General features: G+C 42.7%; 1 protein-coding gene across 1 annotated transcript in view; it reads left to right on the top strand.

Moving 5' to 3' along the window:
• LOC111147984 (AP2 associated kinase 1) overlaps window positions 1-19,428 on the top strand; it is a 158,950-nt gene that overhangs the window by 120,412 nt on the left and 19,110 nt on the right. Inside the window, exons 11-16 of the mRNA XM_022504321.1 lie at window positions 1,841-1,995; window positions 2,932-3,341; window positions 6,718-6,990; window positions 11,535-11,767; window positions 13,086-13,243; window positions 15,149-15,253. Coding sequence (XP_022360029.1) covers window positions 1,841-1,995; window positions 2,932-3,341; window positions 6,718-6,990; window positions 11,535-11,767; window positions 13,086-13,243; window positions 15,149-15,253 — 1,334 coding nt within the window. The remainder of the gene's footprint in view (window positions 1-1,840; window positions 1,996-2,931; window positions 3,342-6,717; window positions 6,991-11,534; window positions 11,768-13,085; window positions 13,244-15,148; window positions 15,254-19,428) is intronic.

Here is a 19,428-nt window from a genome sequence, read left to right as displayed (position 1 = left end):
CATCCAGGGGCTCCTGGGTGGCTCAGTTGGTTGAGTGTCCAACTCTTGATTTCGGCTCAGGTCATGGTCTCAGGGTCGTGGGATCGAGTCCTGTGTTGGGCTCCATACTCAGCACAGAGTCTGCTTGAGATTCTCTCTCTCTGCCCTTCCTCGCGCTCTCTTTCACTTTCTCTCTCTCTCAGATAAATAAATCTTTAAAAAAAAGAGAGAGAAATCCATCCAGTGTGGAGATTCTTAATTAACATTTGGTTTCTACAGACGTCTGTTGGACTTTCTCACTGTTGGCTGTATTATTCTTACGCCTTTCTTCTCCAACATTTGTCCTGTTTTCTTTTCTACCTTCCTTCCCCAGGTTATAGCCTCCCCAAATATGATAGCTTTTATATTATAAGTTCTCTACCCCACACAAGAGCATCCCTCTAGCAGGATTACAAAGGAAAGCCTCAGGGTCCCCAGTGGACATCCCTTGGAGATATGTCATGGGGAAGGCACATGGGACCTGCTGCTTTGCTTCCTATCTTACATTTCATGGAGACTGTACCAGACATATTTTGGGAATAGTCATGAAGCTCATTTGTTTTGGCCATAACTTCAGTTATACTCCCCAATGTGTATTTTCAAAAGACCACTACTCTGTTCTGAGTTAGATGGCAGCCAGCTGACTGAACTGCTCTAAATGAACAGAAGTTATCCCTGAATTTTTACATTATCACAAGGAATAAGACCACCCAGCAGTCCCCCCTGTGTTAATTTGAATTAGATTTGGCTGTGACATTCAAAATGACTGTGGCTCATATAAGATAGACTGGAGGTGAGTAGTCCGTGGTTGGTTTGGCAGTTCTGCCCCACATCCAGGCTACTTCAAGCTTATCACTCTACCTTCCCTACAATTGTAGCTATGACCTCACAGACCAAAACGGTAACTTCCTGTTCCAAGCAACAGATGAAGGAGTAGCCAAAGAAGAGAGACAAATGGCATACCCTAGCTGTTTCTTAAGGCTTCTGGAAACTGCCATGTGACAATTTGCTTTCCCATGTAAGGCCAGAACTTAGACACATAGCCACACCTGATTATGAGAGAGGCTGGACAATGTGATTTTTACTCTGGGTGAAGTCTAGCTAAATTTTTAAATTGGAATATATTTTGTATATAACGTTGTATAAATTTAAGGTGTCCAATAGTTAAAAATTTAACTAAAAATAGTTAAAAGTTAAAAATTAATAAATTTAAGGTGTACAGTAGTTAAAAGTTCTTCCCCTGGGAAGAAGAGGTACATGTATATTGAGGAAATAGATCCCTGTCATAGTCCCCAAATCCTTTATCTTGAATTATTTACTCATTCCTTCTACTTGCCTTATTGGAGTCACTCATTTACATGCTTTTTTTAATTATAGAGAGACCGTTTTGATAACTAGTTCTAACCAAGTTTGAGTTCCCTCTATATCTGAAAAACATCTGTTTCAAACCCCTTTCCATTATCCCCCAAAGTATATTCTGGGAAATCCTAGGAATTACTAGGTCGAAGGATTCCAAGTTCAGGTATAGGGCTCTCTTCAAAGTTCTCCATGCACATGGACCCATGAAAAGTTCTGCTGGAAAGAAATCTGCTCGATGTATTTTGATTAGTGTGTTAAACATCTTTCCCACCAACCCTTGTTTCATAACATCGAGTAACACATAACATCCTGTGTAATACCCTTTGACAAATGTCGATTAAGCCGATCTGGAAGGTTTGGATGAGTGTGGAGGGGAAAGCCAGTCCATCAAGTGCTCTGTCTGCTCCTCTCCCACTCTCCCCACGTTAATGTGAATCTGTGTCCCCCCCGCTTCCTTTTCTAGACTGACAGATCCCATTCCCACAACAGAGACTTCAATTGCACCCCGGCAGAGGCCTAAGGCTGGGCAGACTCAGCCAAACCCAGGGATCCTTCCTATCCAGCCAGCCCTGACGCCTCGAAAGAGGGCCACGGTTCAGCCCCCACCCCAAGCTGCAGGTCAGTAACTCGGTTTGAAATTTGGTACACCTCTTGGTTATCCTGGTCAGTAACAGAAGTCTCGGGAAGACTACTTTTGCTTCGGAAATGGAATCCAGAGGCACATGAGGAATAATGGTTTGCCTTGAGGAACAGGGGGTGAGTGCACATTGAAATTATATGGCACGTGGCTGGCAAAAGGGGAGTCCTCTCACTGGATTCTGTGGTGGACCTCCAAGACCACTGAAGCGTGAAACCTCTATTTTTTCTAGTCTTGGCCCTGATTTTCTGGCTTGGTCCATTCATCCCATGCTTTCATGTTTATTTCATTTTCTTCTCTTGGCCTTGAAAGAAACAAGACTCTCTTTTTTTTGGACACAGAGGCGTTGTTTCTTTAATGTTCTGTCTACTTAGAATATCTGTTTCCACTCCATGTTTTGGTATTCTGGTTCTAATGAGATTTAGTTTAGAGGACTTAAATTATCCAGTAATGGACCTTAGTCATCACTTCCCCTACCAGGAAGCTGCTTTTGGTGAATTTGGTGGTCATCTACTCATAGGCAGGCATCTAGACTGGGTTTGTGTAACTTACATGTAAAATATCAAAGAAGGCTTTTGTCCCGAAGCTTTTAAGTGCAAAGATTGCATTTGAATACAGTAGCATCAAAGGCCAGTTGAATATGGACTCGGGTGGTGACTAAAGGAGTAATTGACAGATGGTATGGTGAATAAGGGAAGGCTTTCTGAAGGAGGCAAGCACTGAACCTTGTCCCTGAACCTTGTTTTGAAAAACACTAAGCACGTAGTTCAGCACGAAGATGAAAAGACGGAGGCACATGGATCTTGGGATTATCTGTCTACTTATCACCCCCCTCTCTATTTCTTTGGCAAGAGAAAGCAAACCATTTTTGTCTGGAAGAGTTTGAAGCCCTTATATGGAGTTTATTCTCATTACAGGATCCAGCAATCAGCCTGGCCTTTTAGCCAGTGTTCCCCAACCAAAAACCCAGCCCCCACCCAGCCAGCCTCTACCACAGTCTCAGCCCAAGCAGCCGCAGGCTCCACCCACCCCACAGCAGGCACAGCCCACTCCAGCCCAGGCTCTGCCCACTCCGGCCCAGGCCACGCCCCAGCACCAGCAGCAACTCTTCCTCAAGCAGCAGCCGCAGCCGCAGCCGCAGCCGCAGCCACAGCCGCAGCCGCAACAGCAGCAACAACTGCAGCAGCAACCGCAGCAGCCGCAGCAGCCGCAGCAGCCCCTGCAGCAGCAGCCACCACCCCAGCAGCAGCAGCCACCACCCCAGCAGCCCGCGGGCACGTTTTACCACCACCAGCAGCAGCAGCAGCAGCAAGCCCAGGCTCAACAGGTAAAGCGTTCAGTCTTACCCTTGCTTGACCCAACTGAGGCGGCGATGTGGACAGGCCCAGGAGACGTAGGCATCTTTCTTGAGAAGCAACCGGAAGACAGGGAGCCACTAGACATCGCATCATTGCTTCTTCCAGAACGAAATACCAGAAAGCTGTGCACAGAGGATGCATCATGGGGCCACTCACACCCCTTTCTTGGGCCATGGGGAATTCTTCAGCTGATGGAGGAGCCTCACCAAGGGAGCTGTTTTAAGGGGCTCCTTTTCTCTTCTCTCTAGCTCTCTTTTTTTTCCCTCTAACACAATTGCACCATTACCATACTAAAAATAATAATTTCTTCTTCTTAAAAAATACCCAGTAATGTTTAACCTCCTGATGTCTCCTAATTTCACTTGGCTTGTTCGAATCAAGTTCCAAACAAGGCCCACATGTTATGTTTAGATGCAAATCTTTTTTCTTCCATTATCTTTTCATAGTTTTTCTACATTTTTTACTATGAGTATAATTCATTTTATAATGATTGACATATCTTCCAAGTCCCCTTTTATTCATAATGCCCCCTCCCTTTTTTTTTCCCTTTGCCATTTAATTTTTTGAAGAAACTGGGTCAGTTGTCCTGTAGAATTTTCCACCTTCTGGATTTGGCTGATTGCATCCCTGCGGCCATATAAAATGTTCTTCCATCCCCTGTGTAAACTGGTGATTTTTTGAGGCTTGCTCAAAATTTGATTCAGTTGGATAGTTCTTTGTTCTTCCAGTTGCATCTCTTCAGGAGGCGTATAGGGTCTGGTTGTCGCTCTCTTTTATCAATATTAAAATCAGTCCATGAGTTTGGTATTGTCTGTCTGATCCATTCATTCAGTGTCCCAGATCAGTTTAGCAGCAACTGCTAATCATTTCCTCAGTCCATTCATTCATCAGGCATGGAAACATGGTGATATTCTAAAATTCCCTCTTCACTTAGGGGCTGGAATTTTTCTGAGTAGAATTTTTCTCAACTGTTTGATGACCCTGACATACTGTTTATATAGAAAAGGCAAGAAAAAATGCTTGAGTTTTTTTGCCTGTGTTTACCAGTTTTCAGAGTGGGTTTGTTTCTAGTGTCATCTAAAGGTGAACAGAGGTTTTTGATTTGTTTTTAGTGTCATGAATTCAGGGATTTAAACATATTTATGTTTCCAGACATTGCCGTTTTTAAAATTTTATTTTGATGCCTAAATTGACCCAGCTTTGGCCAGTAGAAGTCTCTTTAGGCCAGTTCCTAGGTCCTTTGGTGGTGACCCAGCCATCTTTAATGGTTTCCTTGCTGTTTATTGTAACAGGTCATTCCAGTCTCACTCTGCCCTTGACCTGGATACAGCCATCTCTCTGAAGGAGCTCCCTTTCCTTTTAAAAATGGTATTTAGAGACCACATTTTGATGCTAAGGATACTCCTTTGTTAATGGGTCAGTTATTGTTTTTAGGCCTTTGAGTGGATACTTGGGAAATATATTTTGTTTCTTTTGTTTTGTTAACAGAATATACACAATGAATGCAAATTTATATTCCTAATTCAGAATTGTAATTATAGGATTTTTGCTTAACTCCTTGGATTTTATATTTGTATTTTTCTGATCTGAAGATCTTGATTCCTAACAACATTAACATAATCACTTAATTGCTTTATAATTTCAAGATAAGAGTGCCAACACGAGTACTGGAAACAGTTTGAGATTTCTCTCTCTCTCTCTTTTTAAAGATTTTATTTATTTATTTATTTATTTATTAATTTATTTATTTGAGAGAGAGTGAAAGAGAGAGTGCTTGTGCAGGAGAGGAGAGAGGTTCAGAGGGAGAAGCAGACACCCCGTTGAGCAGGGAGCCTGATGTTGGACTCGATCCTGGGACTCCAGAATCATGACCTGAGCTACAGGCAGAGACTTAACCAACTGAGCCACCCAGGTGCCCCAGTTTAAGATTTCTTTGTCCTTTTCATTCTTAAAATGTTTTGCTCATTATTTTCTGGAATCAGTTAGATACACAGGTTTATTTGTTTCATTTTGCTTTTGATTTGTAGTTATTGCCAAATTTGGGGTGAATTTTGTTGTGTGAAAATATAAAAACATTTACAGTTTCAAAGTTACAGAATTCTGCTCTCTCCATCCCATAATATAGAGGGAGCCTTCATGCCTGTTTACAACTTGAGAGCATTCTATTTTAAGGATACATAGCATGGTTTATTCAATCAGTGTCCCCTGTTGATAAACATTTGGTCATTTCCAGCATTTTGCAGTTATAAATAAGCAGCTACTTGTTGACATCTGCTTCTTTGCTAACCCTTTAACTTTTGCCCCAGGAGGCAAACCTTATCCAATCCCCTAACTCTACAACTAAGTAACAGTGTTCGGGATGCTCAAAGGCAAGTTCTTGACTTTTGTTGATTAGTAGGCGCTTCTTTGGGGCATGTGTGTGTGTGTGTGTGTGTGTGTGTGTGTGTGTGTGTCCCATAGCCCTTAGCAGTGTGGAATAGACAAATGGGTAAGAAGTATCCCTATCCAGGGGTGCCTGGGTGGGTCAGTGGTTTAAGCCTCTGCCTTTGGCTCAGGTCGTGATCTCAAGGTCCTGGGATCGAGCCCCACATCGGGCTCCCTGCTCGGCATGGAGCCTGCTTCCTTCTCTCTCTGCCTGCCTCTCTGCCTACTTGTGATCTCTGTCTGTTGAAAAAGTAAATAAAATCTTTAAAAAAAAAAAAAAAAGAAGTATCCCTATCCATTGGCAGTTTATAAGAGAATATAACTTGAAAGAATCGGTTATAGACACAAGATAAAATACTAGTAAGTGTGCTAGAGGATACTGAACATTTTGAATGTTTAAAGATGGGACAGTTAGTAAGATAGAGCTATAGGGAAATAATTTTCAGCAGGGCTCGAACAGAGTCTTTATAGCTGGTTTAGCGTTTAGGTTATTTTCAGTGTCGTCCCTGCTTCATCCTGTTCGTGGAGCAAAGCATTTTAATCTTGGCTGCTAACAAATCCCTTTACAAACAAGATTACTTCTGGGTTTGGGAGATCGTTCATTAGCTTCCCTTACACCCCAGCACGGGGAGTCACAAAATGCACAGTCAAAGGGACGCCCTTAGGCTTGCCAGAGAAACTCCCCAAAGCCAGGAGGTGGCCCAGTGCCCTCGATGCAGCCTGGCAGTGTCAGGTGCTGTGGGGTTAATTTTAATGCCCTGAGGTCCCCCGCCTAAGTTGAGGCCAAGCTAAGAGACTTCTGCCTGCCCTTGCCTTTGGCTTCAGACTGGGCTCGGTTATTCCTGAGACATTGGTCTTTTGTGGAATACCGTTCTGAGAGACTCTGTTCCCCTCGTCCTTTTTGCCACTTCTCCTGCTCAGTTTCAGGCAGTGCACGCAGCCGCCCAGCAACCAGCCATCACCCAGTTCCCGGTGGTGTCGCAAGGAAGCTCTCAGCCGCAGCTGATGCAGAACTTCTACCAGCCCCAGCCGCAGCAGCAGCAAGAGCAGCTGCTGGCCTCGAGCTTGCACCAACAACAGCTGCTGACTCAGCAGGCCGCCTTGCAGCAGAAGACTGCGGAGGCGGTGGCGGCAGCGGGACAGCAGCCCCAGGCGCCCCCTGCCGCAGCCCCGCAGGCGCCCGCGGAGCCGGCGGTAAGAGCCGGCTAGGGCTCGGAATCCCCAAGCAGGAGAGCGCAGCGGGCGGGCCCGCCACAGGGCGGGGCCCCTGCGTTAGGGAGAGGCGACTGACCCAGGCTTGTGGTTAAAATACTTGATTTTTGTTCTCTTGTTATGCCTGAGGTCCGGAAGAGGCATTCTGTAGAAGGTAAGAGGTTTAACAAAAACGATTCTAGGCTACTGATGAAGAGAAACATTCTTATTTATCACTCTAAAATTAGACTGGCAGAAAGAGCTGTTCGCTGTCTGTGTCGGTGCCCGTGTAGGTCAGTCAAGGACCCAGGTAGGATCAGAGTGAATCCCTTTCCCTTGAAGGGGGGGTTTGACCACTGTGGCCTCTCCAGTGTCTGGAGGTTTGCGTGGCCTCCCCTGACGCCTGATAGGGCTTTACTTATTCTTGGTCTTCGGCAACATGACCTCATCTAAGTCTACCAGGTAGCGGCCTTGAGGGGCCTCCTTGGTGGGACCATTTACCATGACCCAATCCTCTGGGCACCAGAGCACCTGCGTACTGCGGGAGCCATCTTGTTGGTTCAGAAATTGGGCAGGTCCACTTCTAGATACTGGCTGACTACAGCGTCAGAACTTCTTCCTCCTCTCCTGATTGATCTTTACAGCTTCAGCAACCTCAGGCACGATGTGTTTTTCCTCTACCATGTGCTCTTAATTCTGTACTCACATATTTCTGAGTGATCGTGAAGAAAATATGCTAGTGATAGAAAAAGGCATCGTACATATCCAGCCAATAGAGTATCACAGCTACTCTCTCATTCCCAGGGAAGTCCAGCTACTAGCCAAATGAAGGAAAAGTAAGAAACCGTCTTTCTGAGGATTGATTTCTAATAGAGTTTTGTCACCCATCTTAAACCGGAAAACCATGTTTTCAAAAAGGAAGCATTGCTGTAAATAGATTGTCTTCTTTGAGCCTCAGCTTAGTTTGTGTCAGTGTCTTTACACCTTCGTTTCTGAAACAACTCAGTCTTCCCTGCAGGTGTGTGGTAGACAGCCACTTTCTCTATTTTTAATACGAACTGAAGTTCTTCTTGTTAATGGAGTTTTTAAAAAAATTATTGTAGGGGTGCCTGGGTGGCTCAGACATTAGGCGTCTGCCTTCGGCTCAGGTCATAATTGCAGGGTTCTGGAATAGAGAGCCGTGCATCGGGCTCCCTGCTCAGTGGGAAGCCTGCTTCTCCCTCTCCCACTCACCCTGCTTGCGTTCCCTCTCTCGCTCTGTCTCTCTCTGTCAAATAAGTAAATAAAATCTAAAAACATAAAATTATTATATGATATAGGCAGTTGAGATTGTAATTATCTAGTTTATTCCCCTCATTTACTGGAACTGGAAACTAGTCCCAGGCTAGAAAGGGATTACCCAAGACACACAGACTGATAGCAGAGCTGAGGAAAGAACCAAAGAATCCTGATCTGTGTTTAAGGCTAATAATAACAAATGGTCATCCAGGGGGACGAAATGATCAACAGTAACTGACTACATTTCTTATGATGTTCCTCTTTGCTGTCCCTCTCTTGGGAATGAATTATAAACCTTCTCGATGTTCCTTGGCTAAAAATGTACCTTGAGCACTTCGCTCTGGGGTAGTTGGTTGAGGGGATAGAGAAAGAACAGGAGCAGAACTTGCTTCTGCCAGGAGTCAGAGAGCTTCCCAGATTTGACCCATCCTCTAGGACTTACCTAGAGGAGCAAGTGAGTGAGTGTAAAGAATACTCTGGGGGCGCGTAAAGAATACTCTGGGGGCGCCTGGGTGGCTCAGTGGTTTAGCCTCTGCCTTCGGCTCAGGTCATGATCCCAGGGTCCTGGAATCGAGCCCCGCATCGGGCTCTCTGCTCAGCGGGGAGCCTGCTTCCTCCTCTCTCTGCCTGCCTCTCTGCCTACTTGTGATCTCCATCTGTCAAATAAATAAATAAAATCTTAAAAAAAAAAAAAAAAAGAATACTCTGGGTGCACCTGGGTGGCTCAGTCAGTTAAATGTCTGCCTTCAGCTCAGGTCATGATCTCAGCGTCCTGGGATCGAGCCCCTCATCCAGCTCCCTGCTTGGCGGGAAACCTGCTTCTCCCTCTCCCGCTTCCCCAGCTTGTATTCCCTCTCTTGCTGTCTCTCTCTCTCTCTCTCTCTGTGTGTGTCAAATAAATAAAATCTTTAAAAAAAAAAAGAGAGAGAATACTCTGCAGCCATCCTAAAGCAGTAATCTACAAAAGGAAAATGGTAATATGCCATAATGTTTATTATAGACTTATTAGTAACAGCCAAAAGAATCAAAGTAACCTAATTGTTCAAGAAGCCAACTGTGCAGCCGTTACAAATCATGGTTATAGCATCTGTACAACAGTGTGAAACGGTCATGAGATAATATTGAAATTATGGGAAAAGTATGTACTTGAAAAGGGACTTAAATAGAAGATTCCAAAAAGATAAAAACAGTTGTATTAGGATAGTGGGATGGAAGTCTGGGTGGTTCCCTCCCCCCTTTTGTGTATATTGTTGCATTCCTGGACCTGAGTGTACTCCTTTTATAATTACATATTTTTGTTCTTTAAAACAATCTCTAGCAAGACAGACATCTGAGTCTACTTTGATTCTCTCTCCACTATGCTTTGTCTGTTTCCCCCTTCCCCTTCCTAATCCCATCTTTGGAGGAGACATAGATGGTGAAGAAAAGAGAGTCCTGAGCAGTAATCAGGAGACGTGGATTCTGTCCCCAGTTGACTCTATGACCGTGAGCGAGCCCTTAATTAACCTCAGGGGGCCTTGGTCTCAGCTCCTCTGAAATGAGGGAGTTGGAATCTGTGCTAAGGTCCCTTTGTCTCTCGTATTCTTAGATTTGAAATGGAAATAAAACTGTCTGCCTGATGGAGCTGTTGTGAGGAGTAGCTGAACGGATTGGAGTGGTTTTGTATTAGTAGATAGCTGTGATAGCGTAAGGTGTCCTCCTGAAGTGTCTGCTCTTCACTATGCTGCCTATGGGGATAGGTAAGAAGAAGGGAAATGTTGTCCAAGTAGTCTGGACTCTTCAAAATAAAGGAACTCAGCAGTGAAGTATATCCTTCTCAAAGCAATGACTGTCTTAGACTCGAGGAAATTAGCTAATCTTGTTCTGTCCTTAAAGCCATGGTGGTCTCTGTGGGTACTGGTTCTAGGTCGGCTGTTGTAGGTACAGCCCTGGGCCACTGGAAGTTGTGGAGCCGGAGCTCTGGTCTTCCCAGAACAGACTGCTTCTCCCTCAGAGATGTGTCAGCTGCTTTTCCCTCTGACCTTAACCTGACTGATGTTAGAGGCTTGTTCTGTGTCATTCATACGTGTACTCATACGTGCATATAAACCTGCCTCAGTCTAATTCAGAGTCTGCGTCAATATGGGGACAAAATCTCAGGCTGTCAGCATCCTGACCCAAGTAGCTGGCCCCTCTGGTTTCCCTTCTCTCTCAGGATTACCTACGAAGGCACTGAATGTGAGGGCTGAGCTGCAGCATGGAGGGACATCTTAGTCTGAAACAAGGGACTGGAGGGAAGGGATAGTTTAATACCTGAGTCCTTTAATATTCTGAATCATTTTGTCTCTGGACTGACAGAGTTAAAGCATTAGGTGGCCTTCTTAGTGCTATTTTTTGTTCATCTTCTTGACGTAGCACTTTGTAGATTGTATCAGATGCTTGAGGTCTAACCACATGGCCACAAGATGTTCCTATTTGTTTTTCTGTGGTGACAGTTTGTTCTGCCTTCTGAAGAGTCCTTGTGTTACTAGATCAATTGTCATCAAGGGCTTTTCTTATTTCTTACTATATTCTCTACCTTGTTCTTCCGTGCCATTTTCAAACTAAAGGTGGGAACAAGTTAATCCCTTTGCTCCAATCCTGTACATTTTCTCAGGGGAGCCACAGAAAGAAAATCTTGTAGACCCACCTTAATAGTGAAATAAAGAGCCTTAATAACAAAACAAAACAAAGCAAAACAAAAACACTACCATTTATGAATCACAATGGAATTCTAACTTATTCCTAACCAGTAGTCTGAGCTCTGTCAGAGTCAGGGATCTCTTGGCAGAAATTATTCAGCTCAAATGTGTTTTAGCTGGAGCTGTGCCTTCATTGGCATCTGACTGTGGTGGTAGATTGCTTAAAGCATGCTCTTTGGAGGCATTCTGAATGAGCTCCTACATGACCCCAGAAGCGGAAAGTGGTCCTGTAGGATACATTCTTGGTTTGGGGGATGAGGACTAGCTTCTGCAGCCTTATGCTCTGGGCTGTATTGTGTATGGCTGCTCTGTAGAGGATTGCTGATGAAGATGGAAATTTATGTCTGAGCATCAGATAAACACCATGCCGTCAGTCCCACAGCTAGAGCTCAGATTGTCCAAAACTGCTTTTTTTCTTTCTTGGTGCTCTTGGTAAATTCAGCCACTTGAGTCCCGTGTTAGCTGTCATGTGTCATTTTTTATTATGCTTGTCTGTTTGTTTTTCCTTTCCCTTCTTTTTGAAACACTTGCCATTTCTTTTTTTTCCAGCAGATTCAAGCCCCAGTAAGACAACAGCCAAAGGTTCAAACAACCCCACCTCCGACCGTCCAGGGGCAGAAACTCGGATCTCTCACTCCTCCCTCATCCCCCAAAACCCAGCGTGCTGGGCACAGGCGGATTCTCAGTGACGTGACCCACAGTGCCGTCTTTGGGGTCCCTGCCAGCAAATCCACCCAGCTGCTCCAGGCAGCTGCAGCTGAAGCCAGCCTCAATAAGTCCAAGTATGTGGTGCTTCCCCTTTCTCTTTTTCACTTGTGTGGGCTAGGGCTGTTGTGGGCCACTGCTATGTAATTCCCTGCATCTGTATGTAGAGGAGCACAGTTATATATATGTAAAGGTACGTCTGTGTCTGTGTTCATTCAGAAACTGAATTTGCCTGTAGTACATAGACCATACTGATCTTCAGAAATAATTTCTTACTTGATTTACTGTTTCCATTCTCTCATCCATTCCATGTTCCACAGAGTATTTTTTAAAATCTTAGTCTGACCAACCCTCTCCATGATAAAGATCTTTCCTTGGCTCCCCATTGCCAGTGGGATAATATCTGAACTCATTGGTTAACAGACCAAAGACTGTTACATCACATTGGTGGACGTGTCATTCTCTGTCTTTGTGGCCACATTGTTCATCCTGTGCCCTCTCCCTGAACTACCGCTCTCCTTGTCCACCTAGGAAATGCTTATTTATTCATCAAAATCGATGTCAGAGGTTCCCTTTTCTCTGACCCCTTGGGTGTCATATATAAATTATCTGAACCTTTTTGGAGATGTATCCCATTATATTATCATTATTTATTTGTATATCCAGCTGACCTAGCCTGCAGATTCCTCCAAGACGAGGACCATGTCTTAACCATTGTAAATCTAGTGACGGGCTCTGTGCCTGAAGTAAAGTGGATTGCAATGAGTGCTTGCTAGGTGAATGCAGTTTTGGACCCTCAGCTTTCTTGGAACCATGGACTCTAAAGTAAAACTCTTGAAGTCGTTAGTTAAATGCAAATGGCATCAAGAGAGACTTTAGAAGAAAATTAGGCAATGATACCCAGAAACACAAGATATTGCTAACTGTCTTTATTTCTCCTTAACTTTGATGGTGATTGCTCACGGCAGCCCTTCATTCTCTGTGTGCTAGATCCTCCTGACAGATGGGAGGCAGCCTGAAAAGGCTTCAGTCCCAGCCAGCCTGGGGGCAGTCATTGTGGCTGTTATGGCGGAGGCCACAGGAGGCACAAGCCTCGGAACAGGTCACTTTGGGATTCTGGATTGTGAAAGGACTGGCAGAGGAGACCAAAAATATAAGCAAGAGGTTAAAGAAGTAGTGGGAGACAGTGGATCATGAAGTAAAGGGAGACATTTATTTCACACGGTGATAAAAGTTATCTGTGGAAACTGTCCAGTTGCCATGGAAAGCCCTTTCAGAAAACTATTGCAGAGAAGAATGGTTTGACTCAGAAAACAATTTGATCTCAAAACAAAGAGAAAGTAGATTAACCCTTTGTCAACTCTTTTCATTTCGTGGGGGTGGGAACCTACATAGGTCTGCAACCACCACTCCATCAGGCTCTCCTCGGACCTCCCAGCAAAACGTTTATAATGCTTCAGAAGGTTCTACGTGGAATCCCTTTGATGATGACAATTTCTCCAAACTCACAGCTGAGGAACTGCTAAACAAGGACTTTGCCAAGCTGGGGGAAGGTGAGCAATGGGTGCCCTTCTGTGATTCTTAAACCCTGACTTTAGAGGAGTATGTGTTTGAAAATGTAGGGTTAGGTCTTTCCTCCCCTCAAAGTCTTGATCTGAAGTTTAAGTGAAAACTGCTTTGAATGTTTACCAGAGTACTGACATCTTTTCATCCATAGGAACTCCTGGCCTGTTGTGGGTGGTGGTAAGGAGAGTGGGACACTTTTAGGAAAGATTTGGTGGCATAAACCAGGATGATACTGACAAGCATGGTCGTTCCTTGGAGGAGTGTGTTGGTTTTCTTGTCCTGTGTGTGTTTATTGTCCCAGAAGCCTGTAACTGCTTACGCAGGAGAGAGTGTGCCCTCACATGAACTTAGAATCTTTGACTGTGGTCAGAGTTCTGTAGTACTGTTGATGGACTGTGAAGAGGTGATCAAATAGAAGATACCATTTCTACTCTCAAAAACCCAGAGTCGAGGAGCGCTGGTAGGTTAAGTGTCCAACTCTTGATCTCAGTTCAGGTCTTGATCTCAGGGTCATGAGTTCAAGCCCTGCACTGGACGCCACACTGGGTGTGGAGCCTTCTTAAAACAAAACAAAACAAAACAAAAAACAAACCCCCCCCACAGTCTGTTTTGGAAGGTGGGACTTGTATACGCAGACACACATGCACACTTTGGAAAACAACAGCACGCCCTGGGAAAATTCTTCAAAAAGAATACCTAGTCATTAGACAAGAACACAGGGTAAAGGAATGATCAGAACTGAGTGAATGATATGAACTTCGACCATATCTTTTTTAACTTGACTCTTTTAACTTATGTTCATCTCTTTTAACTTTATTTCATAGATATCTTTTAAAAATTTATATTACTTATTGTTTTAAACAAAAGATAGGATATAGGATTTAACTCTGACAGACAACTATCTCACTGTCAAATTATTTCATTCAAATTATGTATGCCACTTATTGTTCTAGAATAAACAGAAATACCTTTGTGGGTATTGAAAACGCTAGTATTTTTGCACTTAGACACTCCCAGGTTTTAAAGTTCTTATGTCTATTTTCCCTAATTTCTGGTCTCTCTTTGTCATGTTAAACTGCTGCCACTGTGCCTATCCCTTGTCACATCTCCTGCTGTTTCCCCTGCGCCCCCTTCTCATGTGCTCTCCTCAACTGTTTCCAACATGGAAAACAGATTGGCAAGCTCAGTAGTATTTTATAAAAACAAATAGATTCCAAGTAAGGACTAGAGGCATTCTGCCTGAGTAATGTCCTTGAGCTTTTGGGCGTTAGCTCTAGCCATCTCTTTTGTTGCTTTTTTTATTCATTTATTTGGAAAAAAAATTAATTATGACAAATATACAGGGATGCCTGGGTAGCTTAGTGGGTTAAGCATCTGTCTTATGCTCAGGTCATGATCCCTGGGTCCTGGGATCAAGCCCCATGTTGGGTTCCTACTGAGCTGGGAGCATGGTTCTCCCTCTCCCTCTGCCCACCCTCCCCCACTCATTCTCTCTCTCTCTCTCTCTCTCTCTCAGATAAATAAATAAAATACTTTTTAAAATTATGATAAATAAACATAACATAAATATGAACTTTTGAACCATTGTCAAGTGAACAGTTCAGTAGTGTTAACTACACACACATCGTTGGACACCCAGTCTCCGGAAGTCCTTCCATCTTGCAAAACCCATGTGCCGTCTTTGATTCTTAAAACTTCTTTCCTTTTCTCAGCTGTTGTCTCAGTTACTGCAGTGATTAGACAAGGGCCTGTGAATGGCTGAGGTATTGCCTTGAGGCAGTAAAAGGAGTCCAGTCGAGAAGTCAGTTCAGAAGGTGTCCTCCACCTCCTGCCTGTGTGTGTGCATCATGGGGTTCTGCTGGAATGAACTCGGTGGTGTTTTGTCCCTCCAGGCAAACATCCTGAGAAGCTTGGAGGCTCTGCTGAGAGTTTGATCCCAGGCTTTCAACCGACTCAAGGTGATGCTTTTGCCACTCCCTCGTTTTCTGCTGGAACCGGTTAGTATAGCCAATACCTGAAACACGGAGCTCACAGTTGTTGCCTCCATAGTTTCCGTCCCACAGATAGCTGTGGCACACCAGTGAGCCCCAGATCTTGGTGCTAACGTATATTTTCTCTTATTCAGAAGATTTCCAACATAAAAGGTAGGGAAAAAGAAATACCTAGAATCATTCTGAATCAAAATGACAGAATGACGTGTCAATAATATACAGGATTTATTCTCTCTGATTCATACACATACTTTAAGCAAATATTTCTGAATTTAAGAACATCACTGCTAATCTCTTATAATTGCTTAGATCTTTGGAACGGCTTGAAGAATTCTAATTAGATGTTCTAGCCTCTACCCAAGATTTTTCTGAGCTGTTTCTGTGTGTGTGTGAGTGTGTGTGTGTGTGTGTGTTTACAGGGAGAGGGAGATATCTTTTTAAATTAGACCTTTTTTTAAATTAAAGAAGTAATAGTAAAAAACTAATTTTCTCCTTTATTAATAAAAATGACACGTAGTCAACTATATTTCAACTAAAATTTCTTAAAAATGAGAGAAAATTGTACATATTTATTACACAAAAGTTAGTAATTTAACGGACTGAGCCCCTCAGGTACACTAAAGGTTAGCAATTTATAGAAAAGTGTAGAGAAGGAAGTTAAAATCCCCGTAATCTCACAATTAAGAAGTAGCACAGGAGTACCATTTGGTGTCTGTTAGTAACATTTAACCTTTTTAGGGTCACATATATCTTCATGAACATAATGAAAGTTTACAGATCTTCTTCCCCATGAAAATAAATGACCACGATTTTGTACATAATTTTTGGACTCAGCTTAAGACCTTAACGTACATCTTTATAGTCCTATTTTAAAACCAAATTTGCTTGCTTACTAAGTCCGGCTCATTTCCACGTCATTAAAGAAGCTCTTAGGGGCGCCTGGGTGGCTCAGTGGGTTAAGCCGCTGCCTTCGGCTCAGGTCATGATTTCAGGGTCCTGGGATCGAGTCCCGCATCGGGCTCTCTGCTCAGCAGGGAGCCTGCTTCCCTCTCTCTCTCTCTCTCTCTCTGCCTGCCTCTCCGTCTGCTTGTGATCTCTCTCTGTCAAATAAATAAATAAAATCTTTAAAAAAAAAAAAAAGCTCTTAAAAGATAAATTATAAAAGATCTGCATTAAATGGCTTCATATGGATTTGTCATAATGTATCTAAGTAACCTCTTTTTTTAAACATTAATTTGGTTTCAGTGTTTTCCTGTTAAAATTCCCTCAGCAACCGATATGAGGTTTTGAGTATAAATAATCCTTGTAGATAGGAATTTGATATGCTTCCAAAATTGATCTTTTTAATTTTATTAATTTCTGATTATAACCTTATATATTTTTTCTTCCTGCCTTCCTTAGATATGCTAGTACTTTTTCTAACATCATAAGTTTATTTCTTATTGGAACTTTGGCTGTCATTATATGATATCCTTTATAGTTTCTTTAAGGTAACCTCTAGATTATTTGTTAAATCAAAAGATATGTGTCTTCTAAGGCTTTTGGTGCATATTTCTAAATTGCTTTGTCAATATTAAGAGGAACACAGTAAAATTTTAAAAATTTCTTCTTAAAAATGTACTGAAAGTATTTAGAGTTTTTCTGCTACTATAACAGTGATTTTCAATCAGCATGAGAGTGGGAGAGAGGCTCATTATAATCTGCTTAGAAGTTTTGTCCACAGATAACTTCAGTATTCACTTTGCTTCTCTCTTTCATTGCCCACCCTGCCCTGACCTTTGAGGATTACACTGTTGATTAGGAGTGCTTTCTAATAGGTTTGTGTTTCCCTTACCAGAAAAAACCTGAAATTTTAATCATATCCTATAAGTCTTCATATGATATAAATCTTGATATGATAATCTCACTGTTATTAATTTAATTAATTGGATTCGCCAGTGTTAACAACAGAGGTCCCTACACATTTTCCATACATTCCCAGTTTCAGTACTTATACTTCCTACTTATCATGTGTTTTGTTGTTTGTCTATATGGTTTTTTTTAGGATTTATTTATTTATTTAATTTATTTATTTGACAGACAGAGATCACAGGTAGGCAGAGAGGCAGGCAGAGAGGTGGGGAAGCAGGCTCCCTGCTGAGCAGTGAGCCTGATGTGGGGCTCGATCCCAGGACCCTGGGATCATGACCTGAGCCGAAGGCAGAGGCTTTAAACCCACTGAGCCACCCAGGCACCCTATTTATTTATTTTAGAGAAAGAGTGGGAGGAGGAGGGGCAGAGGGAGAGAAAGAAAGAGAGCACCTTAAGCAGACTCCACACTGAGCACAGAGCCTGATACAGGGCTCGATCCCATGAACCTAAGACCAGGACCTGAAAGGAAACCAGGAGTCCATCGCTTCTCAGCCTTTTGGCTAACGTCAAGTGGAAACCAGGAGTCCAACACTCAAGTGACTGCGCTGTCCACATGCCCCTGTAACTCTTCTTAAAACAGTTTTTATTTTTGTTTCAGCCTTTTCTCCCCCTTCATGCTTGAGTAGAGTTATGACAGTAGTAACAGTGAACATACACTGAGCTCTTGCTACATGCTAATAATATTAACCCACTGGTTAAGTGCTTTTTTATGCATTATCTCAGGTGGTCCTTAAAACAGCCCTCAGGGGGTGTCTGGGTGCTCAGTTGGTTAAGGGTCTGCCTTTGGCTCAGGTCATGACCTCAGGATGCTAGGATGGAGCCCACATCCCCCACATCCAGCTCCCTGCTCGGCAGGGAATCCGCTTCTCCCTCTGCCCCTCCCCACCTTGTGCTCACTCTTGTGCTCTTTCTCTCCCTCTCTCTCAAATAAATTAAAAAATCTTAAAAAAAAACAAAACAAGAAAAAAACACGACCAAAAACCAAAAAACAGCCCTTGAGAGGTTAAGTGACCTGCCGAGGTCACAACTGGAGAATGACAGAATAGAGAGTTGTACCTGAGCAGCCCAGCTCAGAAGCTGTAGTCATACCACATCCCAAGAATCTTTGTAAATCAGTGACATGACACTTTTTTGAACATTATAAAACATCTTCAGATTTTTTTCATCTTATCCAGCCTTTTTTTAAACAGACATTTGGTATTTTTCCTTCTTTCTTGTTTGTGGTATAAACTTTTGTGTGTGCAACACTTTTATTTTTTATAAATGAAAGAAAATCACATCCAAATCCCAGAAATTAATATGTCCTCATTTGTATGAAGTATAGGACAGCTTCATTTTCTAGGAGTTTTCTAATCAAGCTCAGACTGTTCACTGATTTTAAACCTTCTGATCAACCAAGGAAGGAAATAAACAGGAAATGTGGTAGTGAGTCACAGAGGATGACAGAAGGGTTATTTTAAACATTTTTATGGTAAAAGCTGCAAAAATGTTGATGAACTATGTCCATATGTTGGAATAGACATTTAAAACTTGACATTGTACCTCTTTATTTTAAATATTTTTCTGTTAGACACATTCTTTTGTGTAATTTTGGAAAAATGACTAAAAACCCAAAGAAACAAGATAAGAGAACTCACAATCCCACCCAGTCAGAGAGGAAAACATTGCCGACATTTTACAATATTTATGTCCGTAATTTTATTTCTGTATATATTTCTGTAAAAATGAATATATCCAGTTTTATGTTTCTTTCTTTTTCTTTTAATGTATTTCATTGTGTCTCGTTTGAAAAATATTTTAGAGATTTTAAGAGCAGTGATTTTACCCTTCTCTTCCTCCATCTATCTTTAAAGAAGCTTCATTAAAAACCCACTTCAATAAATAACCTTCTCAAAATGACAAAATTGTAGAGATTGAGAACAAATTAGTGGATTCTAAGGGAGTAGGGACTGGAGTAAGGAGTAGGTATGATTATAAAGGAGAACAACAGGGGGGTTCTTTGGTTTGATGGAACAATTCTGTGTCATCGTCATGGTGGTGCTTGTGCTAACCTATACATAGGATCTGATTGCAAAGAACTACACACACACACACACACACACACACACACACACACACACACACACACACGCACACGTGAGTGCCTCTGAAAACTGGATAGTCTAGTTAACAGTATTGTAACAGTGTCAGCGATACTGTCCTGTAGGGGGAAAAGATCTCACCATGGAGGGAAGCTGGTCAAAGGTTCCCAGGACTCTATGTAGAGCAGA

Source organism: Enhydra lutris, unplaced genomic scaffold (assembly GCF_002288905.1).
Source record: "Enhydra lutris kenyoni isolate GAN:26980312 unplaced genomic scaffold, ASM228890v2 scaffoldscaffold18, whole genome shotgun sequence".
In the NCBI taxonomy this organism is placed as follows: Eukaryota; Metazoa; Chordata; class Mammalia; order Carnivora; family Mustelidae; genus Enhydra; species Enhydra lutris.
The sequence above is the reverse complement of the archived record's forward strand: the minus strand, read 5'-3'. Positions and strand labels throughout refer to the sequence as shown.